This window comes from Sorex araneus, chromosome 2, assembly GCF_027595985.1.
Source record: "Sorex araneus isolate mSorAra2 chromosome 2, mSorAra2.pri, whole genome shotgun sequence".
Taxonomy (NCBI): Eukaryota; Metazoa; Chordata; class Mammalia; order Eulipotyphla; family Soricidae; genus Sorex; species Sorex araneus.
In genome coordinates this window covers 97,498,015-97,516,483 of record NC_073303.1, presented here as the reverse complement: position 1 = coordinate 97,516,483, position 18,469 = coordinate 97,498,015, and the positions used below count along the sequence as shown (strand labels likewise).

Here is an 18,469-nt window from a genome sequence, read left to right as displayed (position 1 = left end):
TTTAAATGTTTGGAAGAATTCATTAGGGAATCCATCTAGACCTGGGATTTTGTTTTAGGGGAGACTTTGATTACTGTTTCAATTTCCTTGATAGTGATAGGCCTATTTAGGTGTTCCAGATATTCTTGGATCAGACTTGAGAGAGTATAGGAATCCAGGAATTTATCCATTTGTTCTAGGTTCTCTATTTTCGTGGCATACAGACTTCGAAAGTAGTCTCTGATGATCTTTTGAAAATCTTTGGTTTCTGTGGTGATGTCCCCTTTTCATTTCTGATTCAGTTTATTAGGGTTCTCTCTCTCTCTCTCTCTCTCTCTCTCTCTCTCTCTCTCTCTCTCTCTCTCCCTCTTTATGAGTCTTTCTAGTGGTTTATCAATCTTGCTTATTTTCTCAAAAAACCAGCTCTTGGTTTCATTGATCTTTCAAATTGTTTTTTGGGTTTCTATGTTGTTAATTTCTGCTCTAAGTTTTATTTTTTCTCTCCTCTTGCCTGCTTTGGGCCCATTTTGTTGGTTCTTTTCTAAGATCTCAAGCTGTGAAGTCACGATATTTATTTGGGCCCTTTCTTCCTTCCTTAGAAATGTTTTAGAGCTATAAATTTTCCCCTCAACATAGCTTTAGCTGCATCCCACGGGTTCTGGTAGCTTGTAATTTCATTCTCATTTGTTTCCAGGTATCGTTTGATTTATTCTCAGGTTAGGAATATTTCTAAATTATATATCTTACACACAAATTGTCCTATTATTAACATTTGGCTACCGTTCTGTGATCATCATCACGTTTTAATCAACCTACTTTATTGTTTATGCACTTTTAAAACAAGTTAATGATACTTTACTTCACTCATTTGAGTACACTCCACTGAAAATGATTCAAAATGTATATCATTGATCACTGTTCAATTTTTATTTATAATGTGTGTATGCAACATTTAAAAGTGATGAAAAGCTTTATCCTTAGCATATGATTTCACAAGTTCAACCACAGCACTTATGCATAAACAATCCCCCAAGCCTTTGTTGATTCCCAACAGGAAAGACAGGTTTCTTGAATTCCCCCAAGAACAAAAGAGCCTATCAGAGAAGTCCCCACCCTCCCTGACCTGCTCATCACCCACCCCCAACCCAGGGAGAATTCAGGGCACAGCCAGCTGCTGAAGCAGTGAGAGGCATCCATACAGAGCTGACAGTGGCATCTTGGCTTCCAGATCCCAGAATGATCTATTGCTACTTAGGTCAATCATCAGGCCACACTCTTCCAGCAGTTTGTAGGTGACAGTCACACCCTCATCCTGCAGTGGGGTAAGAAGCTCTGGTTTAAGGGTGAAAGGAATTCTCCAAGGGTATTTGAAGTTGGGCTCCAAGATACTCTTTATCTGTAAGAAACAGTATTTGGGATCAGCCTTTGGGATTGGGGAAAGAAAGTCTTCGGTCCCAAGGTTATGTAAAGGAAAGAGGTAAAACCCTGTGTGGAGTCATGAGATGAATCCATCCTGGCTGTGTCATTGAGCATGGGCTACTAAATAATGAAACTAACACTTATCTTGTATTTTTTCAATGCCATGTAGACATGTATGACATGTACATGTTTATGTATATACTTACACATATGTAAGAATATATACTGTATATAAAGTATAAGAAAGAAATTAACAAATGATTAACTCCATAAGTAAAGCAGAGTTTTATTCAGACCTTCTGAGTTCCTGAACTATGTGCCCATGGGTGGATATTTTAGAATTGTGGGGAGTCTCTGAAGGGCCTGGCACAGAAACTGGGGCCCTATAAGGTAGGCTCATACCCATATGGACTACTCTCTGGAGGGACATGAGTCAGAAATTTCTAGAACCCCATAGGATGGATTCTCCTCTCTGCACAAAATCTGAGTTATTTCTCCTTACTCATATTCTTCTTACCCCAGGTTCCCGCCCTCCCCTCCCAGGTTGCTGGTCCTTGAAGATTTCTCACCAGCTCCCGCTGATGGACCAGGATCTTCTTCTCCATGGACCACGCCAGCAGCTCATGTTGGGTGTCATTCAGCACTGAGAGCAACGAGACATGGGGAAAGAGTGAGGAATATGTCTTCTCCCCTACTGTGAACAAAGGTCATCTGTGAGAGGGAAACTTTCACTAGCAAAGGAATGAAAGCCTTTTGATTTGAAGATCAAATTTCTGTCCATGCGATGTTGTCTTTCTTCTCTTGGGATGATCTCCAAGAGCAACAAAACATGGTCCAGGGTGTGGGGTTCTGACACCAGAAACTTGAGCACTCAATCAATAATCAGATCAATGAAATTGGGCTGCTGCTTCTTAGACTCAGGTTCTGTCTTTTATGATTAATTTATACAGAGCCCTTGAGTATGATATGATGAGAAAATAAAGTCATAGGACTTTAATGGCCTTGAGAAGATGATATCTAAAATCTTCCTTTTTGGCTAGAGTGAGAGTACAGTTTGCTTTGCATGCAGCCAACCAGTTCAATTCCCAGCATCTCATATAGCCTCCTGAACCTGCCAGCAGTAATTCTTGAGTGCAGAGCCAGGAATAAGACCTGAGTGTGGCTTAAGGTGGACCAAAACAAAAAATAAATAAAATTTAAGGAAATATTCCTTTCAGAAGAGGACCGCATGCTTTGCATGCAGTAGGCTCATATTCTAACCCTTTCTCACATCTTCCCTGAGCACTGACACATGAATATATCCGTTGTACATATCACCAGGTATCACCCCAAAACAAACAAAAATTAAGACTCCCTTTCAGGGAGTCTGCTGTTGGTCATATGGGCTGCTCACAAAACTGTGACTCTTCCACTCAATTTCCCAAATCATTCTTACCCATCAAGGCTTCAAGCATATAAGAGATGCAGGATCGTGGATAAACCCATAAATTTTGTAAGTTGTCTCTCAGTTCATTTAGAATTATTCCACCAGGGCTATCAAAATCCTCCTGGGGAAACTGTTCCATCTATGGAAGGCAATATTGTTGTTATTAATAATAGTAACAATAACAGCAACCAATATTATTGTTATCAATTAATGATATAGGTAACAATGTTATTTTTATCAATAACAATTATTGTAGAATAGAAACAATATTAATTCTGCCTCTGTCTTATGAGCATGTAATTGCTCCACTAAGACATGGGGGGACTGGAGCAATAGCACAGCGGATAGAGCGTTTGCCTTGCATGCAGCCTACCTGGGATCGATTCCTCCATTCCTCTCAGAGAGCCTGGCAAGCTACCGAGAGTATCCAATCCGCATGGCAGAGCCTGGCAAGCTACCCATGCTCTATTCTATATGCCAAAAAATGTAACAAGTCTCACAAAGGAGATGTTATTGGTGCCCTCTCGAGCAAATCGATGAACAACGGGACAACTGTGCAACAGGCTACAGTGCTACAAGAAATGGGAACCTGGAGAGCTCCACCTCCTCTGGAAAATGCCAATCAGTCTTAGAACATAAAGATACCAGTAGCCAACCTAACTTTGCCTGGCACAAGAGCACAAATTATTAATTACTGGCATCTTTTGCATATTCCTTGCATCGGTCCTTTTATGTCCCCCTTATCACGTATCTAAGCATGAGAACATTAAAGTCTTCCAGATTAATAGTTTCCATCCAAAGTGACCATGATATGAACTCACCTTGTCCTGCAGGTCCTGAAGAGCCCCTCAATCTCCAAGCATGACCAAAATATTATGGAATAAATTATCCTGAATATCCTTTGAAAAATTGGATAGTTCTTCCATTTCACTGGAAATCTCATCTTGTAGTTTCTTAAAATCTGATCTCAGAAGTCAACATTAACCAGAAAAATAGTACAACTCATTAGTTAGAGTCTGCCTATGATGATATGTCCTGCTCCTTGATATGAGGTAGACACTTTTATTTGTTTCAGTGGATGACCAAAACTATTTCTGTAGTTGAGCACCAGGATGGAAAAATCAAGTAGGTGAGATAGATGAAAATCACAAGCTGAAAGTGATGGGGAAAATTAGAGAACAGAGATGGAGATCTGAAAAAAAATATGATTAGAAGTTGAGAAGAAATGATTAGAGACATGTCTGAAATAATGGGAATTCTGTCTTTGGACTAGAGTCTTAAAGGTTCTTAGGAACATGGGGCTCACTTTCCATATCAATGAAGTGAGGATTTAATTGTTTGTTTGAAAACCTTGGAATAAAACAGGTTCACATGAGCTCATCACTTCTTCCTGTATTATGTATCTTCTTACTGATTAACCAAGTAAGTGTTGCCTCCTGTCTGGGTTATCCTCAAAATGACCTGATGAACTTGAATGCTACAGAGACATACGCTAAGAGAAATTAATGAGAAGGGGAAGGACATGAAACAAGATAGGTGGGAAAGGACAAACACTAGATTATTTCACACATCAATGGTATACAGAGAAATAAAACAAGGGAATAGACACTACCAAATGAAAACCAACCATGACCCTGTATTATTACAGAACTGAGAATATTAAGTATAAAAGGGAGGAGAGCAATAATGAGGTGGATTAGGTGAAAGGAGAACATTGGGGTGTGCTAGGCACCTTAATGGTATGAATAAGTAATTGTATAAAACAAAACTGCACCCATTGGTGGAGTATAGAATAACACCACATGAGACTCACACCCAATGACAGTAGACACAAGGCCCAGGAGGATTGCCCAATAGCTGAAAGACTGCTTCATGAGTGTAGAGAAGAAGGCAGATGGAATAGAGAAGGGATCCCTAAGAAAATGATGGCTGGAGGAATCAGTTGGGATGGGTGATGGCGTGCTGAAAGTAGATAATGGACAAAACATAATGACCTCTCAGTGTCTGTGTTTCAAGCCATAATGACAAAAAGTAGAGAGAGAGTATGGGGCATATTATCTGCCATGGAGGAAGGGAGAGGGTGGGAAAGGGGGGGGGGTATACCCGGGATTTCGATGGTGGTGGAGGGATGGATGTTTGATCATTATGTAATAGGAAGGAAGGAAGGAAGGAAGGAAGGAAGGAAGGAAGGAAGGAAGGAAGGAAGGAAGGAAGGAAGGGAGGGAGGGAGGGAGGGAGGGAGGGAGGGAGGGAGGGAGGGAGGGAGGGAGGGAGGGAGGGAGGGAGGGAGGGAGGGAGGAAGGAAGGAAGGAAGGAAGGAAGGAAGGAAGGAAGGAAGGAAGGAAGGAAGGAAGGAAGGAAGGAAGGAAGGAAGGAAGGAAGGAAGGAAGGAAGGAAGGAAGGAATACAGCAAGGCTGACTAAGAGCATTGCATTATGGCTCATAATTTTAAGTCCTGGAGTCTTGCAATTTTCCAACCAAAGCCCTGGGATCCCTTTTGACAAACACTTACCTTGACTAACAGGTTCCTCTATGTTTTCTGGAAAGAGAATAAAAGTGATCATGTCTCTCTTCATACATAAATGTGCTTTTGATTCTCCAGAGGTTCTGGACTTCTACCCTGTTCTCCCTCCACCTAACCTTCTACTCACTACCCATTCCATTCCATATCCTCTACCTCCTAAGACTTCACAGACCTTTCCATCCTACAGAAATTAGGGTCAGACCCTAGGGTAGTGATTACAAAGGCAAAGACAACTACCGGCTCTACAGATCTGTGTTAGAAAGGATCCCACCCCCGCAAATACACACTCAGCTTTTGGCAGAATCTCTCTCCTATAACCTTAAAAAGAGAAATTAATTTCACAATTCAGTATGAGACATTCAATTTCTCAGATATTCTGCTCTCAACTTCCCCAAACCACTTCCAACAATCCACCCTGGCTTTCTTTAACAGAGGATGGAATTCAAAGTCTATACAAAGACAACAAATGTCCCTAGGTAGGTTTCCAGAAGTGCCCTGTAAACAGTGTGACATGGTAGAGGCAAGAACAACTTCCTGCTCAACAATGTGTTCAGGAAAGTATCCCACCCCATTAAATACACACTCACCTATTGTCAGACTCTCAGCTTGGGAACATAAAAAAGAAAAATTAAACTCACAATTTTATAAAAGGTACTAATGACACCCAGTTTCTCAAGTCTTCTACTGTTGACTTCCCTTCACCCTTTCTTTTATTCCGCCCCGCCTTTCTTTACCCAGGACCCTGTATTTCAAAGTCTTACATAAAGACAGCAAAGGCCACTAGGTATGGTTCTAATAGTGCCCTGTAGGCAGTGTGACATGGCAGAGGAATCCCTCTAGTCTTCAAAGCTTAATATCAACAACAATAGCAACAACAACAACAAAAAGAACCTTCTCGAAAATTTTAGAAAATGCCACTGAAAAGGGAAATAAAAGAGCTCATGACTCATTCAAGTTTTAGTCTCCCCTCCCACCTGATCCCCTTTATACCTCTTTCTCTCCACTGCCCAGCATTTTTACTCCTCCTTATATATTAGATTTTGTCACTTACACTTCAATTGTACAGACATTTCTGCAGAAAAAAAAAAACAGAAGACCTTAGAATTTAGAGTTAGATGAAACCCAGGAAACCCTCATATCTCAATACACAACATCCACCCCTGCCTTCCAAAGAAAGGGTGGTTTTCCTGTGGAAACACAAGGCTCTGGGCCAGGATCTAAGGAAGACTCAGAGATGGAGAAGATTCTGTGGGTCTCTGGCTCTACAGAGCTGTATACAAGTCTAAGGGGACCATATATCAGCAATGAGGGTAAGTAAAAGAAAAAAGAAGCCAGTTCTTAAACTCACCATCAGAAAAGGTCTTCTGCTTTTTATCCTTGCTGAGAAGAATCTCTAGAGAGGGAAAGAATTCAGGTCATGGACTAGAATATAGTGCGACAGGTAAGGTGCTTGCCTTGCATGTGACCAACACTCAATCCACAGCACTGCATTATGGCTCCCTGAGCACTTCCATGAGTGATCCCTGAGCACACAGCCAAGAGTAAGATCTGAACACAACTGAGCAGGTAAAAAAATCATCATCTTCATTATCTTCCAGGTCGAGTTGGTCCAGAGCACTCATACAGAGTGTTCTCTTCACCTGCATGGTCTCCAAGGCTGCTTTTCTCAGAGTAAGGGGATCCCTTATATTCTCTCTCATTCACCCTGATCCTCCTAGAATGTCTGTCAAAACTCAGAAAGACAGAGGCTGGAGTGATAGCATAGCAGGTAGAGTGTTTGCCTTGCATGCAGCCAACCTGGGTTCAATTCCCAGAATCCCATATGATCACCCGAGCACTGCCAGGAGTAATTTCTGATTGCAGAGCCAGGAGTAATAACCGGGTGAAACCAAAAAAACAAAACAAAACAAAAAAACTCAAAAAGACACTCTTAAGAAGATTCCACAATATGTATTAAATAATGTGTATCTACAGATCATTATGGACTTTAACAGGGAATTGCCTTTAAAAGATAAAATCCCCTCCTCCTCCTCCTCCTCCTCCTCCTCCTCCTCCTCCTCCTCCACCTCCTCCTCCCTCTCCTCCTTCCCTCTCCTCCCCCTCGTCCCCTCTCCTCTTCCTCCACTTCCTCCCTCTCCTCCCTCTCATCGCCCCAAGGAGTCACTTCTGTGGACTTTCATCTTAATTTCCTGGAGTATCTTCTTTTATGCTCTAGGCCTAATTTTTCTTTGTGTGCTGAATAATTTAAATTCTCAAATAAAGAGATATGAAACTTGTCTAACATTCAAGACTAAATGTTTCTAAAGAAATTAGAGTCCCAAGTGACAGAATAGAAAATTTCCCAGAGAAGAAAACTCCCAGGAGGAACACTGCAGCTGACTCTGCACAGGTAGGCTCCGTCTTCATGCTCACATCTCTGTATCCTTCTTGGGCGGGGGTGGGCTGAGTCCCTATCCTACAGAAAGGCCCAGCTCTCCACTGACACCTCACTTCTGCCAGCATAATTAACGGCCAGGTTGGGACTCCATGCTGCTGAATCATTCAGGTTCCACAGCTCCTGGTGCATATGATCACAGACAAATTTCACAGAACTGACAACCCAGTAGGAGCACAGAAAATTCGATGCGAAAGTTTTATAGAAACCCAGTAAGTTTATGGGGCCAGAGAAATGGTACAGCATGTTAGGTGTTTGCCTTGCATGCACTGACCCAGGATTGATCCCCAGCATCCCATATTGTCCCCTGAGACTGCCAGAAGTGGTTCCTGAGTGCAAAGTCAGGAGCAAGCCCTGAGCACCACAGGGTGTGGCCCAAAAAACAAAACAAAAAAGAAGAAAAAGAAGCCCACTAAGATCCATGAGTAAAAACAATGACAGAAGATCAACTAGCACATAATACCTCAAACAGTGACTTTAGTAACACCATTATGAGATATATGTTTTAACAAGCAATACTAAGTAAATTATTTTTTGCCTGTTCTAGGGGCAAGCTTTGCGAGGTCGCTACTTGGGATGGGAACGTTGGTGAAGGGAAGGTCACATTGGCAGTGAAGCTGGTGTTGAACCATTGAGTATCTGAACAACTGTATTATGAACAACTGTGTAAATCATGATGATTAAATAAAGTTTCAAGTATTTTTTAAGAAAGAAAACTACATCAATCATGATTTCCAGGGAGAAGAGAGTGACAAGAAAAGTATAATCAAATTTGTGCCAATTATTGACAACTTACATGGAATAGCTAAAGCAATAGCACAGCAGGTAGGGCATTTGCCATGCACTCGGCCAACCTGGGTTCAATTCCACCCTTTCAGAGAGCCCGACAACTACTGAGAGTATCCCATTCATATGACAGAGCCTGGCTAGCTACCTTGTGGCGCATTCAATATGCCAAAAAGAGTAACAACAAGTCTCACAATGGAGACGTTACTGGTGCCCACTCAAGCAAATCGATGAGCAACGAGATGACAGTGATACAGTGAGACATGGATTAAACCCACTCAAAGATATACTGAGTTTGTGGAGTGGGCGTTTTGAGTTTTATGAGCATCAGTTGGTTTATGGAATGGTTTATGCGGCATCTACTTTGTTTTGTTTGGGGGCCACACCAGAATTACTCAGTATTACTCCTAGCTCTGCACTCAGGAATCCCTCCTGGTGGTGCTAAGGGGACATTATGCCATGCCCAGGGATCAAACCTGGTTAGGCCTGTGAAGGTAAATGTCTTACCAACTGCACTATCACTCTGGCCCTGAGGTCTATGAGATGTCAGAGACCTAATTGTGTGGTCAAAACAGGGAAAACCCTGGTGCATCAGAGAGGTAAGAAGAGGGTGGAGAAAAAGAAGGGAAAAAAAAGGTCTAAAAGGAGGATGCTGCGAATGTTCCTGTGTGTTTATACACAAAGAATGCATAAAAACAGGACGGAGGAGGGAAGCTGGGGACACCCGTAGAGGGAAGTTCACACTGGCGGTGGAGTTGTTGTTGGAGCATTGAATGTCTGAAACTCTATTATGAAAACTGAAGAGGACCCCACCAGCTGACCCTTGGACCAGTGTATACAAGGTGATTTCAGAAATCAGAACAGACTACTGAGACAGGGAAACCTTGATACACCAGGCAGATTGCCTGGATGGAGGCTTGTCCCTAAATCTGCTTCTTTTCCCGGCTTTCCCTCTCCAACCACTGCCGCACTGACCTAGGGGGGTCTCACTGATAAAATTCATTAACCAACAAGCATCTCCTCAGAGAGACTCAGCTCTGTGGAAGGGAGAACCTTATTCAAGTCCAGAGTTCAGAAGCCCTTTGCCAGTGAAGGGAGACACGGAAACTAAAAGTAAAGTAACAGAAAATCTGGTGAGCCAGTATCTGCAGAAGACACTAACCTAGGGCAGGAGGGAGCTTAACATGAAGGACTTCCCGAACATCAGTTTTATATCAGCACTCACTAAAGTGTGTAATCTCTGGGTGGCTCACTACCCGTGTTCGGTGGACTCAAGCCGCTCTCCCATCCAGGGTGGCCCATGCCATGGGTGGACAAGGAAACAAGGGCCAAGCTGGTTGATGAGCAGGTTCTGTTTATTCCATCCTCCCCACGCCCCTATTCCAGTCTCTCTAAGCTCCCCACTCTAGTCTCACACTACCACTCATTCCGGTCTCCTCCTGTCTCTCCCGCCCATCTCTCCAAGCTCCTGCTGGCAGATGAATCTCTCGTCTCTCCATGAGCCTGCTCCTGCTTTCTTCCCCTACATTCTTCTCTCTCTGCCCAATGTTAGTCTCTCCATAATCCACTCCATCTTGCTGCCCTGTTCTCTTTCTCTCTCTTTCTCTCTCTCTCACTTTCTCTCTCTCTTTCCTTTCTTTCCTCCATCCCTCTCTCTCTCTGTCTCTGTCTCTGTCTCTCTCTCTCAAACTCTCCAGCATTGGGGGTAGCAGAATCAGCATATCAAAGGCCCTTCCTGATGGCCCATCAGGCTCAAGGACTGAAATACCACCTAAAGTGTTCTTCTCCTTTCCTCAGTCCAATAACTTAATTAACAACTAATTGTACTTCTTAATATTAGTTATTTTGCATGGAAACAGTAAGAGATACATTAAGCTTCTAGGGTCGCTCTCCTGGGGATATCTTGCTACAGACTCAGACTACAGTGCTCAGGCTGGATTAATCATTCCAAACACTAGCAGGGTTTAATCTAGTTATTACTTTTTGGATCATGACAGATTTTGTCCATGACCATGCTCTTAATTAATAGTTAAGTATTTTGGTAACTTGGCCAGGGCCATTTCGATGCCAGGGTAGTTCACTGCTTGCCCTGGATCCATCCAGTCTCTCTCGGGACCCTGCTTTTGGGGTGCTAGGAAGTAAGGGCAACTGAGGCTTAAGCTGAGAGAACAGATGTCCGGGAGTGAGTACCACTCAGAGTCAATTAATTCCCAGTTACAAAAGCATAGCATTAACTGTCTTCTTTGAACATATAAGAGGAAAATTGCTCTTAATTAACTATGCACAAAAAACTTAAGGAGAGGAGAAAAGCAATATTTACAAGTCAACGTAGCACAACAAAAAAAGTTACAAATAAACTCACAGGAATGGGAGCACTTTGATGGGAGTAACCCAATAAACCTAAGCTCCCTGCGGCAAGGCAGAAAGGACAAACTAATGTTATCCTACACTAAACTAAAAACAGATTTCGGTTAGCATAACACAGCTACCACTCTCAGCACAAGCAGCAAGCAGCCGTTCCTGAGGTGACACAATCCCCAAGTGTAGTAGTCTCAGGTCTGGTCCAGCAGGCTCACTTCCTGTTCCTGACTTAGTTTTGTACTTTATCTCAAGAGTCATAAAGCCTTAGGACTTTTTTAAACCCAACAGAACCTGGTCACGATGCTATTGCTACAGTTTTCTTTGGTTTGGGATTCTTTCTACTTATTTTGTTTTGTTGTTTGGGAGCTATATAAGCAGTGCTTAGGGCCTACCCTGGCTCTGCACTCTGGGATCATTATGATTGGTGCTCAGAGAACTGACTATATGAGGACTGAACCTGGTAAGTTACATAGTACATGCTTCCCTGGGTACTACATCTCCAGACACCTGCAGTTTTATTTGTGTTTCTGCATTAATACTGGGTTGAAGGTAACTTAGGAAGTGTTTTTACTGACAGAGGTTGGCTTTGGAAAAGCAGAGATAGTGGAGCTTTGTGTCACAGTTTGCCTCATGCTATAGAAACTTTCATATAGAGTCCATTTGTCCATTTCCATATATCTTCCCATGGGAACATGGAAACATTTCAGTAGGGACATCCTTGAACGTGGCTCTAGAATATAGCATATGTGTTTGCTTGTGCAGTTTACAGCTGAAGCACGTTTCTCATCTATCCCTCTCTTTCTCTGTGAAGAAGTCTAAGTTGCATGTTGGTAGTTTTATTTCCAAGAGAAGCAAAGTCCCTCTCACAGCAACTCCTTCAGCATCAGCTTACCCCAGCCATCCTCGTTGATAATCAGCTGCTTCGTCTGATATGCCATCACCATATGCTTTGGTAAAGTCAGTGATTGTTGTTTCTTCTTGTCACCATCTATGTGGCCTTGACCCTGGGAGAGAAACCAGGTCATGCAGCATCAGATGCTTGTAAACTTAAAGATCAAAAAGACCTACAACTCTCATGAAAATTAACAAATCTGCGTGCTGGAGTGATAGCACAGCGGGTAGGGCATTTGCCTTACATGCGGCGAATCCAAGTTCAATTCCCAGCATCACTTATGGTCCCCCAAGGACCACCAGGAGTAATTCCTGAGTGCAGATCCAGGAATAACCCCAGTGCATCGCCGGGTGTGACCCCCCCAAAAAAAGTTAACAAATCCCTGACTGGCGATGAAGAGCTAGATCTGTGATGCTTGGCACAGGGCTAAGCAGAACCCTGAATAAAACCACTCAGTGACATTCTCTTGTCTCACAAAGTCAGAGCAACCTTCAAGCAGATACAACCAAGAGATTAATATCCAATTTTGGAACAATGCTTAAGAAGGTGCATCTTTGTTGATGTTGACTAAATAGTTCCTAACACTGTTTTCTTAAAAATATTATGGGTAGGTGCTGGAGGAATATTAAAGCAGGTAAGATGCTTATCTTCTATGCAGTTAAGATGGATTCTATCCCTGCAAATGTACATGGTACCTTGAGTCCTGGCAGGAGTGATTCTTGAGCACAGTCAGGAATTAGCTCTGAGCACATCCTGATGCTGGCCCCAAATCAAAATTAATAAATAAACAAAAAACTTTGTTATTGTGATGAGATATAAATCAAACATTTTCAAGTTTCATTCAAAACATTTCTGCTCAGGGTAAGCACTGCTTTTTGTATACTTAAACCATAGAAATGTTAGTGATCTTGGAACGCCCCAGAGCACGGCAGTGAGAGCCCTCCTTCCCCAGGACCCAGCCCCAGCAGCCGGCCTCCACCACCCAATAGCCGTCACGCTCCAGTCTGCTCCCCACCCGCTCGGATTGAGCCTCATATATGAGTGAACTTATTCCTGGACTGCATGACACATCACAAGACACTCCCTACCCATTCTCCTTAATTGCCACACCATATGTAAGGCAAAGCTCCTGGAAGAGAGTGCTATAATTTTTCCTAAAGCATGCGGCCACGTTTGCAGCTGCGCGACGTCTTTATTTTTTTTATTTACTCTTTTATTTTTATTATTATTTTTCAAGCTCAGCAGAGCCTGGCAAGCTACCCGGACATATTTGATATGCCAAAAACAGTAACAACAACATGCTCTTCGTGTTCCTGAAGCAAACAGATTCCATTAGGCTACACTAGCAGGGACAGATGAAGATGTTACTGGTTCCCACGTGAGCAAATCGATGAACAATGAGATAACAGTGACACAGTGACAGTGACAGTGATTTGATGAGGTTCAGACTGTAGGCAACAAATCATAGAGGGAAATATGTATATGCATTTACATATATTTTCAGATATATATACTAAAGCTCTCATTACCCAAGCTTTAACAACATGTTATTGATATCCTATAGAATGTCTTAATGACTCCTGCCAAAATAGAATAATTTTCACAGTGTTTCCTGTATGGACACGTTTTTGTAATCATGTTCAGCAGTTCTTCATAACAGATAATACGAAATATATTCTATTGATTGTGTTTTTGGACAAGGTTTGGGGTTTTAAATGAAAACATCTCAAATTTGGTGGCAGGAAGGTGTATTGGTGGTGGGATTTGTGTTCAAATATTAAAAGTAATCAAATATCGTGAACTAATTTATAAATTAAAATAATAATTTTTTAAAAAAGAGATGTTAGTGATGTCTCATTTCTTTAAGCTGTAAAATTACATTTATTATGGCACAGAAGCACCAAACTTTACATTCTCCAGGATCTACCTTTAACCAAAGAAAAATATAGTACCATATAACTTGATATATTTGCCTTTCATAGCTTCCCAATAATTTTTATATGATATCCTATCCATGAGTATATCCACACTGGATATACTCTCCTCAGAATTAGGTTTCCTTGGAATGTGTTAAATGGGCAGGAAGTGATTTGACCCTTTTGTTCCCAAAGAAAACATGTCCTCACTGGGTTAGTTGTGATCTTGGAGTCCCCAGTCCCCATTAGGAATGATATTACCTTGATATAAGGGTTCTGTGGAATGGAGAATTTTCCCAACCACTTCCTACCACTTCCAGCACTCAGCTCAGGACTGTTGGTCACTTCCACAGTTTCTGTCACCACATATAGGTTGTCTCCTCTTTTTCGACATTGTTCCAGAAACCATGGCTCTGGTTTTAAAAGTGCCCTAGAGTAAAGAAAGTATAAGGGAGTCAACATAGAAAGGGGAAGGAAAACTTCTTAAGTTCATCTTGGTTTTTCTTTTCCTGAGGAACCAAAAGGGAGGCAGACTTTGTACCATTACAGGTGAGCCCTCAGTAAGTTGCTATATATTGGGTAATGGATTCTGTTCTTAAAACAACAGACCACCTTCTCTGATAAATCAGTGGAGGGCCTCATTCTGTGGTTAAGGTATGAGAGAAACTTAGCCATACTGCTCAGGTTTTCTGCATTTTCCAACATTCTATTAGTTTTCTTTAGAGGCAATTTATAGATTTCTGACATGAAGATCTCTCAACAGAAAAAGCTACACATAAGCAGATCCAGATGGTTTCGAGAGTCTTTAGAAAGTCCTATCTTCAAAACTAGGGGAACTCATAGCATCAGGAGGCAAAGGGTGTGTGTGCAGCAGAAACCATGGCGGAGTGAGGATTTCAGATGATTTTTTAAAACTAATATCACAGCACAGAGGTTGGGCTTTCCTCTTTCACGCTGTCGACCTGAGTTTGATTCATCTGCCTCTCTCAGAGAGCCGGGCAAGCTACCGAGAGTATCGAGCCCGTGCGACAGAGCCTGGCAAGCTACCCATGTGTATTGTATATGCCAAAACCAGTAACAATAAGTCTCTCAATGAGAGACGTTACTAGTGCCTGCTCAAGCAAATCGATGAGCAATGGGATGACAGTGACAGTGACAGTGACAATACCATGTAGAAAAGAGGGATTGTGGATGAACTAGTCATGGCAGGTAGAGAGAAGGTGTAGATTCAGGGGAGAAGTGTGAGGTTTGAATAACTAGAAACAAATTTAAACTTTATTTCAGTTCTTTTGCTCAACTCAAGACCTACTCATGGTTCTGCACAGAATTGTAGATGGAGATTTGGGGACTGGAGAGATAGTATGGCAGGTAAGGGGAATATCTTGATGCATGACCTGGATTAGATTGCCAGCACCACTTAAGGTCCTCAAGCACTACCAGCATGACCCCTGAGCACATAGTCAGGAGTAATCACTGAACACTGCATGATGAGGCAAAAAATGTTAAATTATTATAATATTTTGTGATTTTTACCTACTTCATAAATATTAATGATATTTAAATTGAAAATCTCATTTTAAGTGGTATAAAAACATGAGTTTGTTTTGTTAGATCATTGGCCATCATTTTACCCATATACATAGAGACAAGTTAAAACCAGAATCAAGAGCATAACATGAGGCCCCAATAACCATGCCACCGGACTCCGCACCAGGCTGTTTCACACAAGGTGCAACAGAGGCGGGGTGGGTGAGAGCCCTCCCTGCCCAAGGGACCCAGCTCAGGCAGTCGAAAACCTCCACAACCCAACCGCTGCCATGCTCAAGTCTTCTCCCGACATATTTGGGCCGAGCCTCACACATGAGTGAAGTCCTATGGAACCCAGGTAATGTGGTACTTTGTGAGCTTGGACTCTGAGCTCAATGGGACCAGGAGTGGCGATCCTCTGCCCACTTCCCATGGTCTCCAACAACCCAGGGGTCATGCCATAAGCCACGTCCTGCCAGCGCCAGATAATCTTGTCATTAGCCACCACCCAGATCACACGGCTACTTCTCCTGGAAGGGAACATAACATGAGGCCCCCATAGCCATGCCACTGGACTTAGTGCCAGGCTATTTCATACAGGGCGCCCCAGAGGGGGACAGGTGAGAGGCTTCCCTGCCCAAGGGACCCAGCCCCAGCAGCTGACCTCCGGGACACTTTCCACTCGCTCAGGCTGAGCCTCATATATGAGTGAACCTATTCCTGGATGACGTGACACATCATAAGATACTCCCTACCCATTCTCCAGAATTACCACACTGTATATGTTGGGGTTCAGTTACTAGACAACAAATCATAGAGGGATTTTGTGTGGCTTGGCAGTCACACCCACAAACTGCCCCCAGCACTGTGTAATCCCATCAATGGACAAGATCCAAGGACAGTAAAGTAAAGCTCACGGAAGACTACTTATAACCTAGTTCTCCCTTTTGGAGAACCTGGAAAGGTATGGAGAGCATCCTGCCCACATGGCAGAGCCTGGCAAGTTCTCCGTGGTGTATTCGATATGCCAAATACATTAACAATGATGGGCCTCATTCCCCTTACTCTGAAAGAGCCTCCAATGCAGCACCACTGGGAAGAACAAGTAAAGAGAGGCTGCTAAAATATCAGGGCTAGGACAAATGGAGATGTTACTGGTGACTGCTTGAGCAAATCAATGATCAATGATCAATGGGATGAAGGTGATACAGTGAAACAGTGATATATACAGATTTTCATAAATATTTATATACATATATACATATACCAAAGCTCAAATCACCCAAACTTTAACAACATGTTAGTGATATCCTATAGAATGTCTTAATGACTCCTGTAAAACAATCTTCACACTGTTTCCTATATAAATACTTTCTTGTAAGCATGTTCAGCAGTTCTTCATAACAGACAATACAAAATACATTATTTTGGCTATGTTTTGTGGCAGAGATTGGGGTTTGGGATGAAAACATCCCGAATTTGGTGGTGGGAAGGTGTAATGGTGATGGGATTGGTGTTTAAATATTAAATGCAATCAGATATTGTGAACTAACTTATAAAATAAAAAAATATTTAAAAAACAAAATAAATAACTAATCCCGTATGCTAATATAGAATTCACAGAAAGTATAAATTCTAATTTTTCTCATATTAGTACTTAAATTTAATTTTGGGCATAAAATATTGTTTTACATAGAATATATGAAAAGAGATAAAAAAAGAAAGGAGGGCAAAACATCAAGTAAAGGAACGGCAATTCCTAAGTTTCAAAGTTCACTATTTGTTTTTAATAATTATTTTCTTGTCCCCCCCACCCCAAACGTCCCACTAATTTATGTTGCTCTTCAAATACAGTCAGCAATTATAATGGAACAAACACAGAGAACAAATCAATCTAGAATGCCATTTTCCCCCATTTCTATCCTCATCTATTAAGGCTGAACAATGCCTCTTTATTCCAAAATATAGGTACTTTGAAAACCAACTTCCTGTTGTTGTTTTTTATGATAGTCTTACCTTGAACGAAGGTCTGTCAAGGTTTTTGTTGTGATCTCATTAATCTGAAACTTGAGGAAGGAGTCACGTGACTCATTAGTCTCCCCTGATGCTGTCACTTGTGCCTCAAGACCTGCATCAATAGTCAGATCACCCTTTCCTTTCCAGACCATGTTGTCTTTGTAGATGAATGGGCCTTCTCTGGAAGGATCTGCACAGAGAAAAATTAACCATACATTTGCTCAAGATAAGCTATGAATCAGGTGGCATAGGTGATGGAATAATAGAAAATTAACTTGTGCCAACTCTCCTTCAGATTTCAGTCATCTCTTCAACCTCTTTTCACTTGAGGTTCAAAGCCTGTCTATATACCAGTCCACTGACCAGCAGTTATAACCCCTGGTTTTCAATCTTTCTACATCTGGAGGCTGAAAATGGTCTACAACTGGGGGTTGAGAACCATGATTCAAATTTTTCAGTAAGTAAGTTAAGTAACCACCTAATGTTTAAGTTAAAATTATTGATTGAGACATATGTTTGAATCCACCAAGGGCTGGATAACAGGGAAAGATTCCTAAACCACGTAGCACTGATCACTGTGTGATGGTCTAGGAGATCCATGCCATCTCTGTGGCAGGTACAGGAGACAGACCCAGATGACAAAACATAAAGTAGCAAATGGGAATCATGACTGGGCAGACCTGGGTGTGGATCCTAGTTCTACTAGCTCCCAGGTAACTTGGAACTATTATTTCCTAAGCTTCATTTTAGTCTCGCATAAATATTGAGATGTTGCATTAAACTAAGTCATGTGAGTCTGTATTCATATCATGTTACATTATCAGTCTTAGATCTGTATTTCTCAATTTCATCAAGGCTGAGCCTGTTGTCGACCTGTGTGGGTGACTTTCACCTTGTATGCTGTCCCACCTTTACTTGAGCAACTGCATTTTCACCTCTTGCCTTCTTTGTTGCTGACTGACAGTACCTGGGACTGGAGAACTTGGGTCCAGGATGTCCAGGAGGGAGAATTCAGCCGGAATGTCGGGTTGTTTCCAAAATGATCAGAATGCACTCTTCTTGCTCCGTAACATATTAAAATGATGGAATTTCTTGGCACTTTTAAGATTGGTAACTGGTTTCAGATCTTCTTTCCCCACCTGTCTGAGTAAACTCTTTACTGCCTCATGGAAGATGACAACCATGTTGC

At 42.0% G+C, this 18,469-nt stretch overlaps 1 protein-coding gene across 1 annotated transcript; it reads right to left on the bottom strand.

Moving 5' to 3' along the window:
• Nucleotides 1-1,135: 1,135 nt before the first annotated feature.
• Nucleotides 1,136-11,867, bottom strand: LOC101557401 (gasdermin-C-like). The gene is given in 8 exon segments (XM_055124472.1): nt 1,136-1,375; nt 1,968-2,041; nt 2,834-2,963; nt 3,646-3,785; nt 5,337-5,363; nt 5,936-5,953; nt 6,697-6,741; nt 11,822-11,867. Coding segments are annotated over 8 exon segments (720 nt in total).
• Between the last annotated feature and the right edge of the window lie 6,602 nt (nt 11,868-18,469).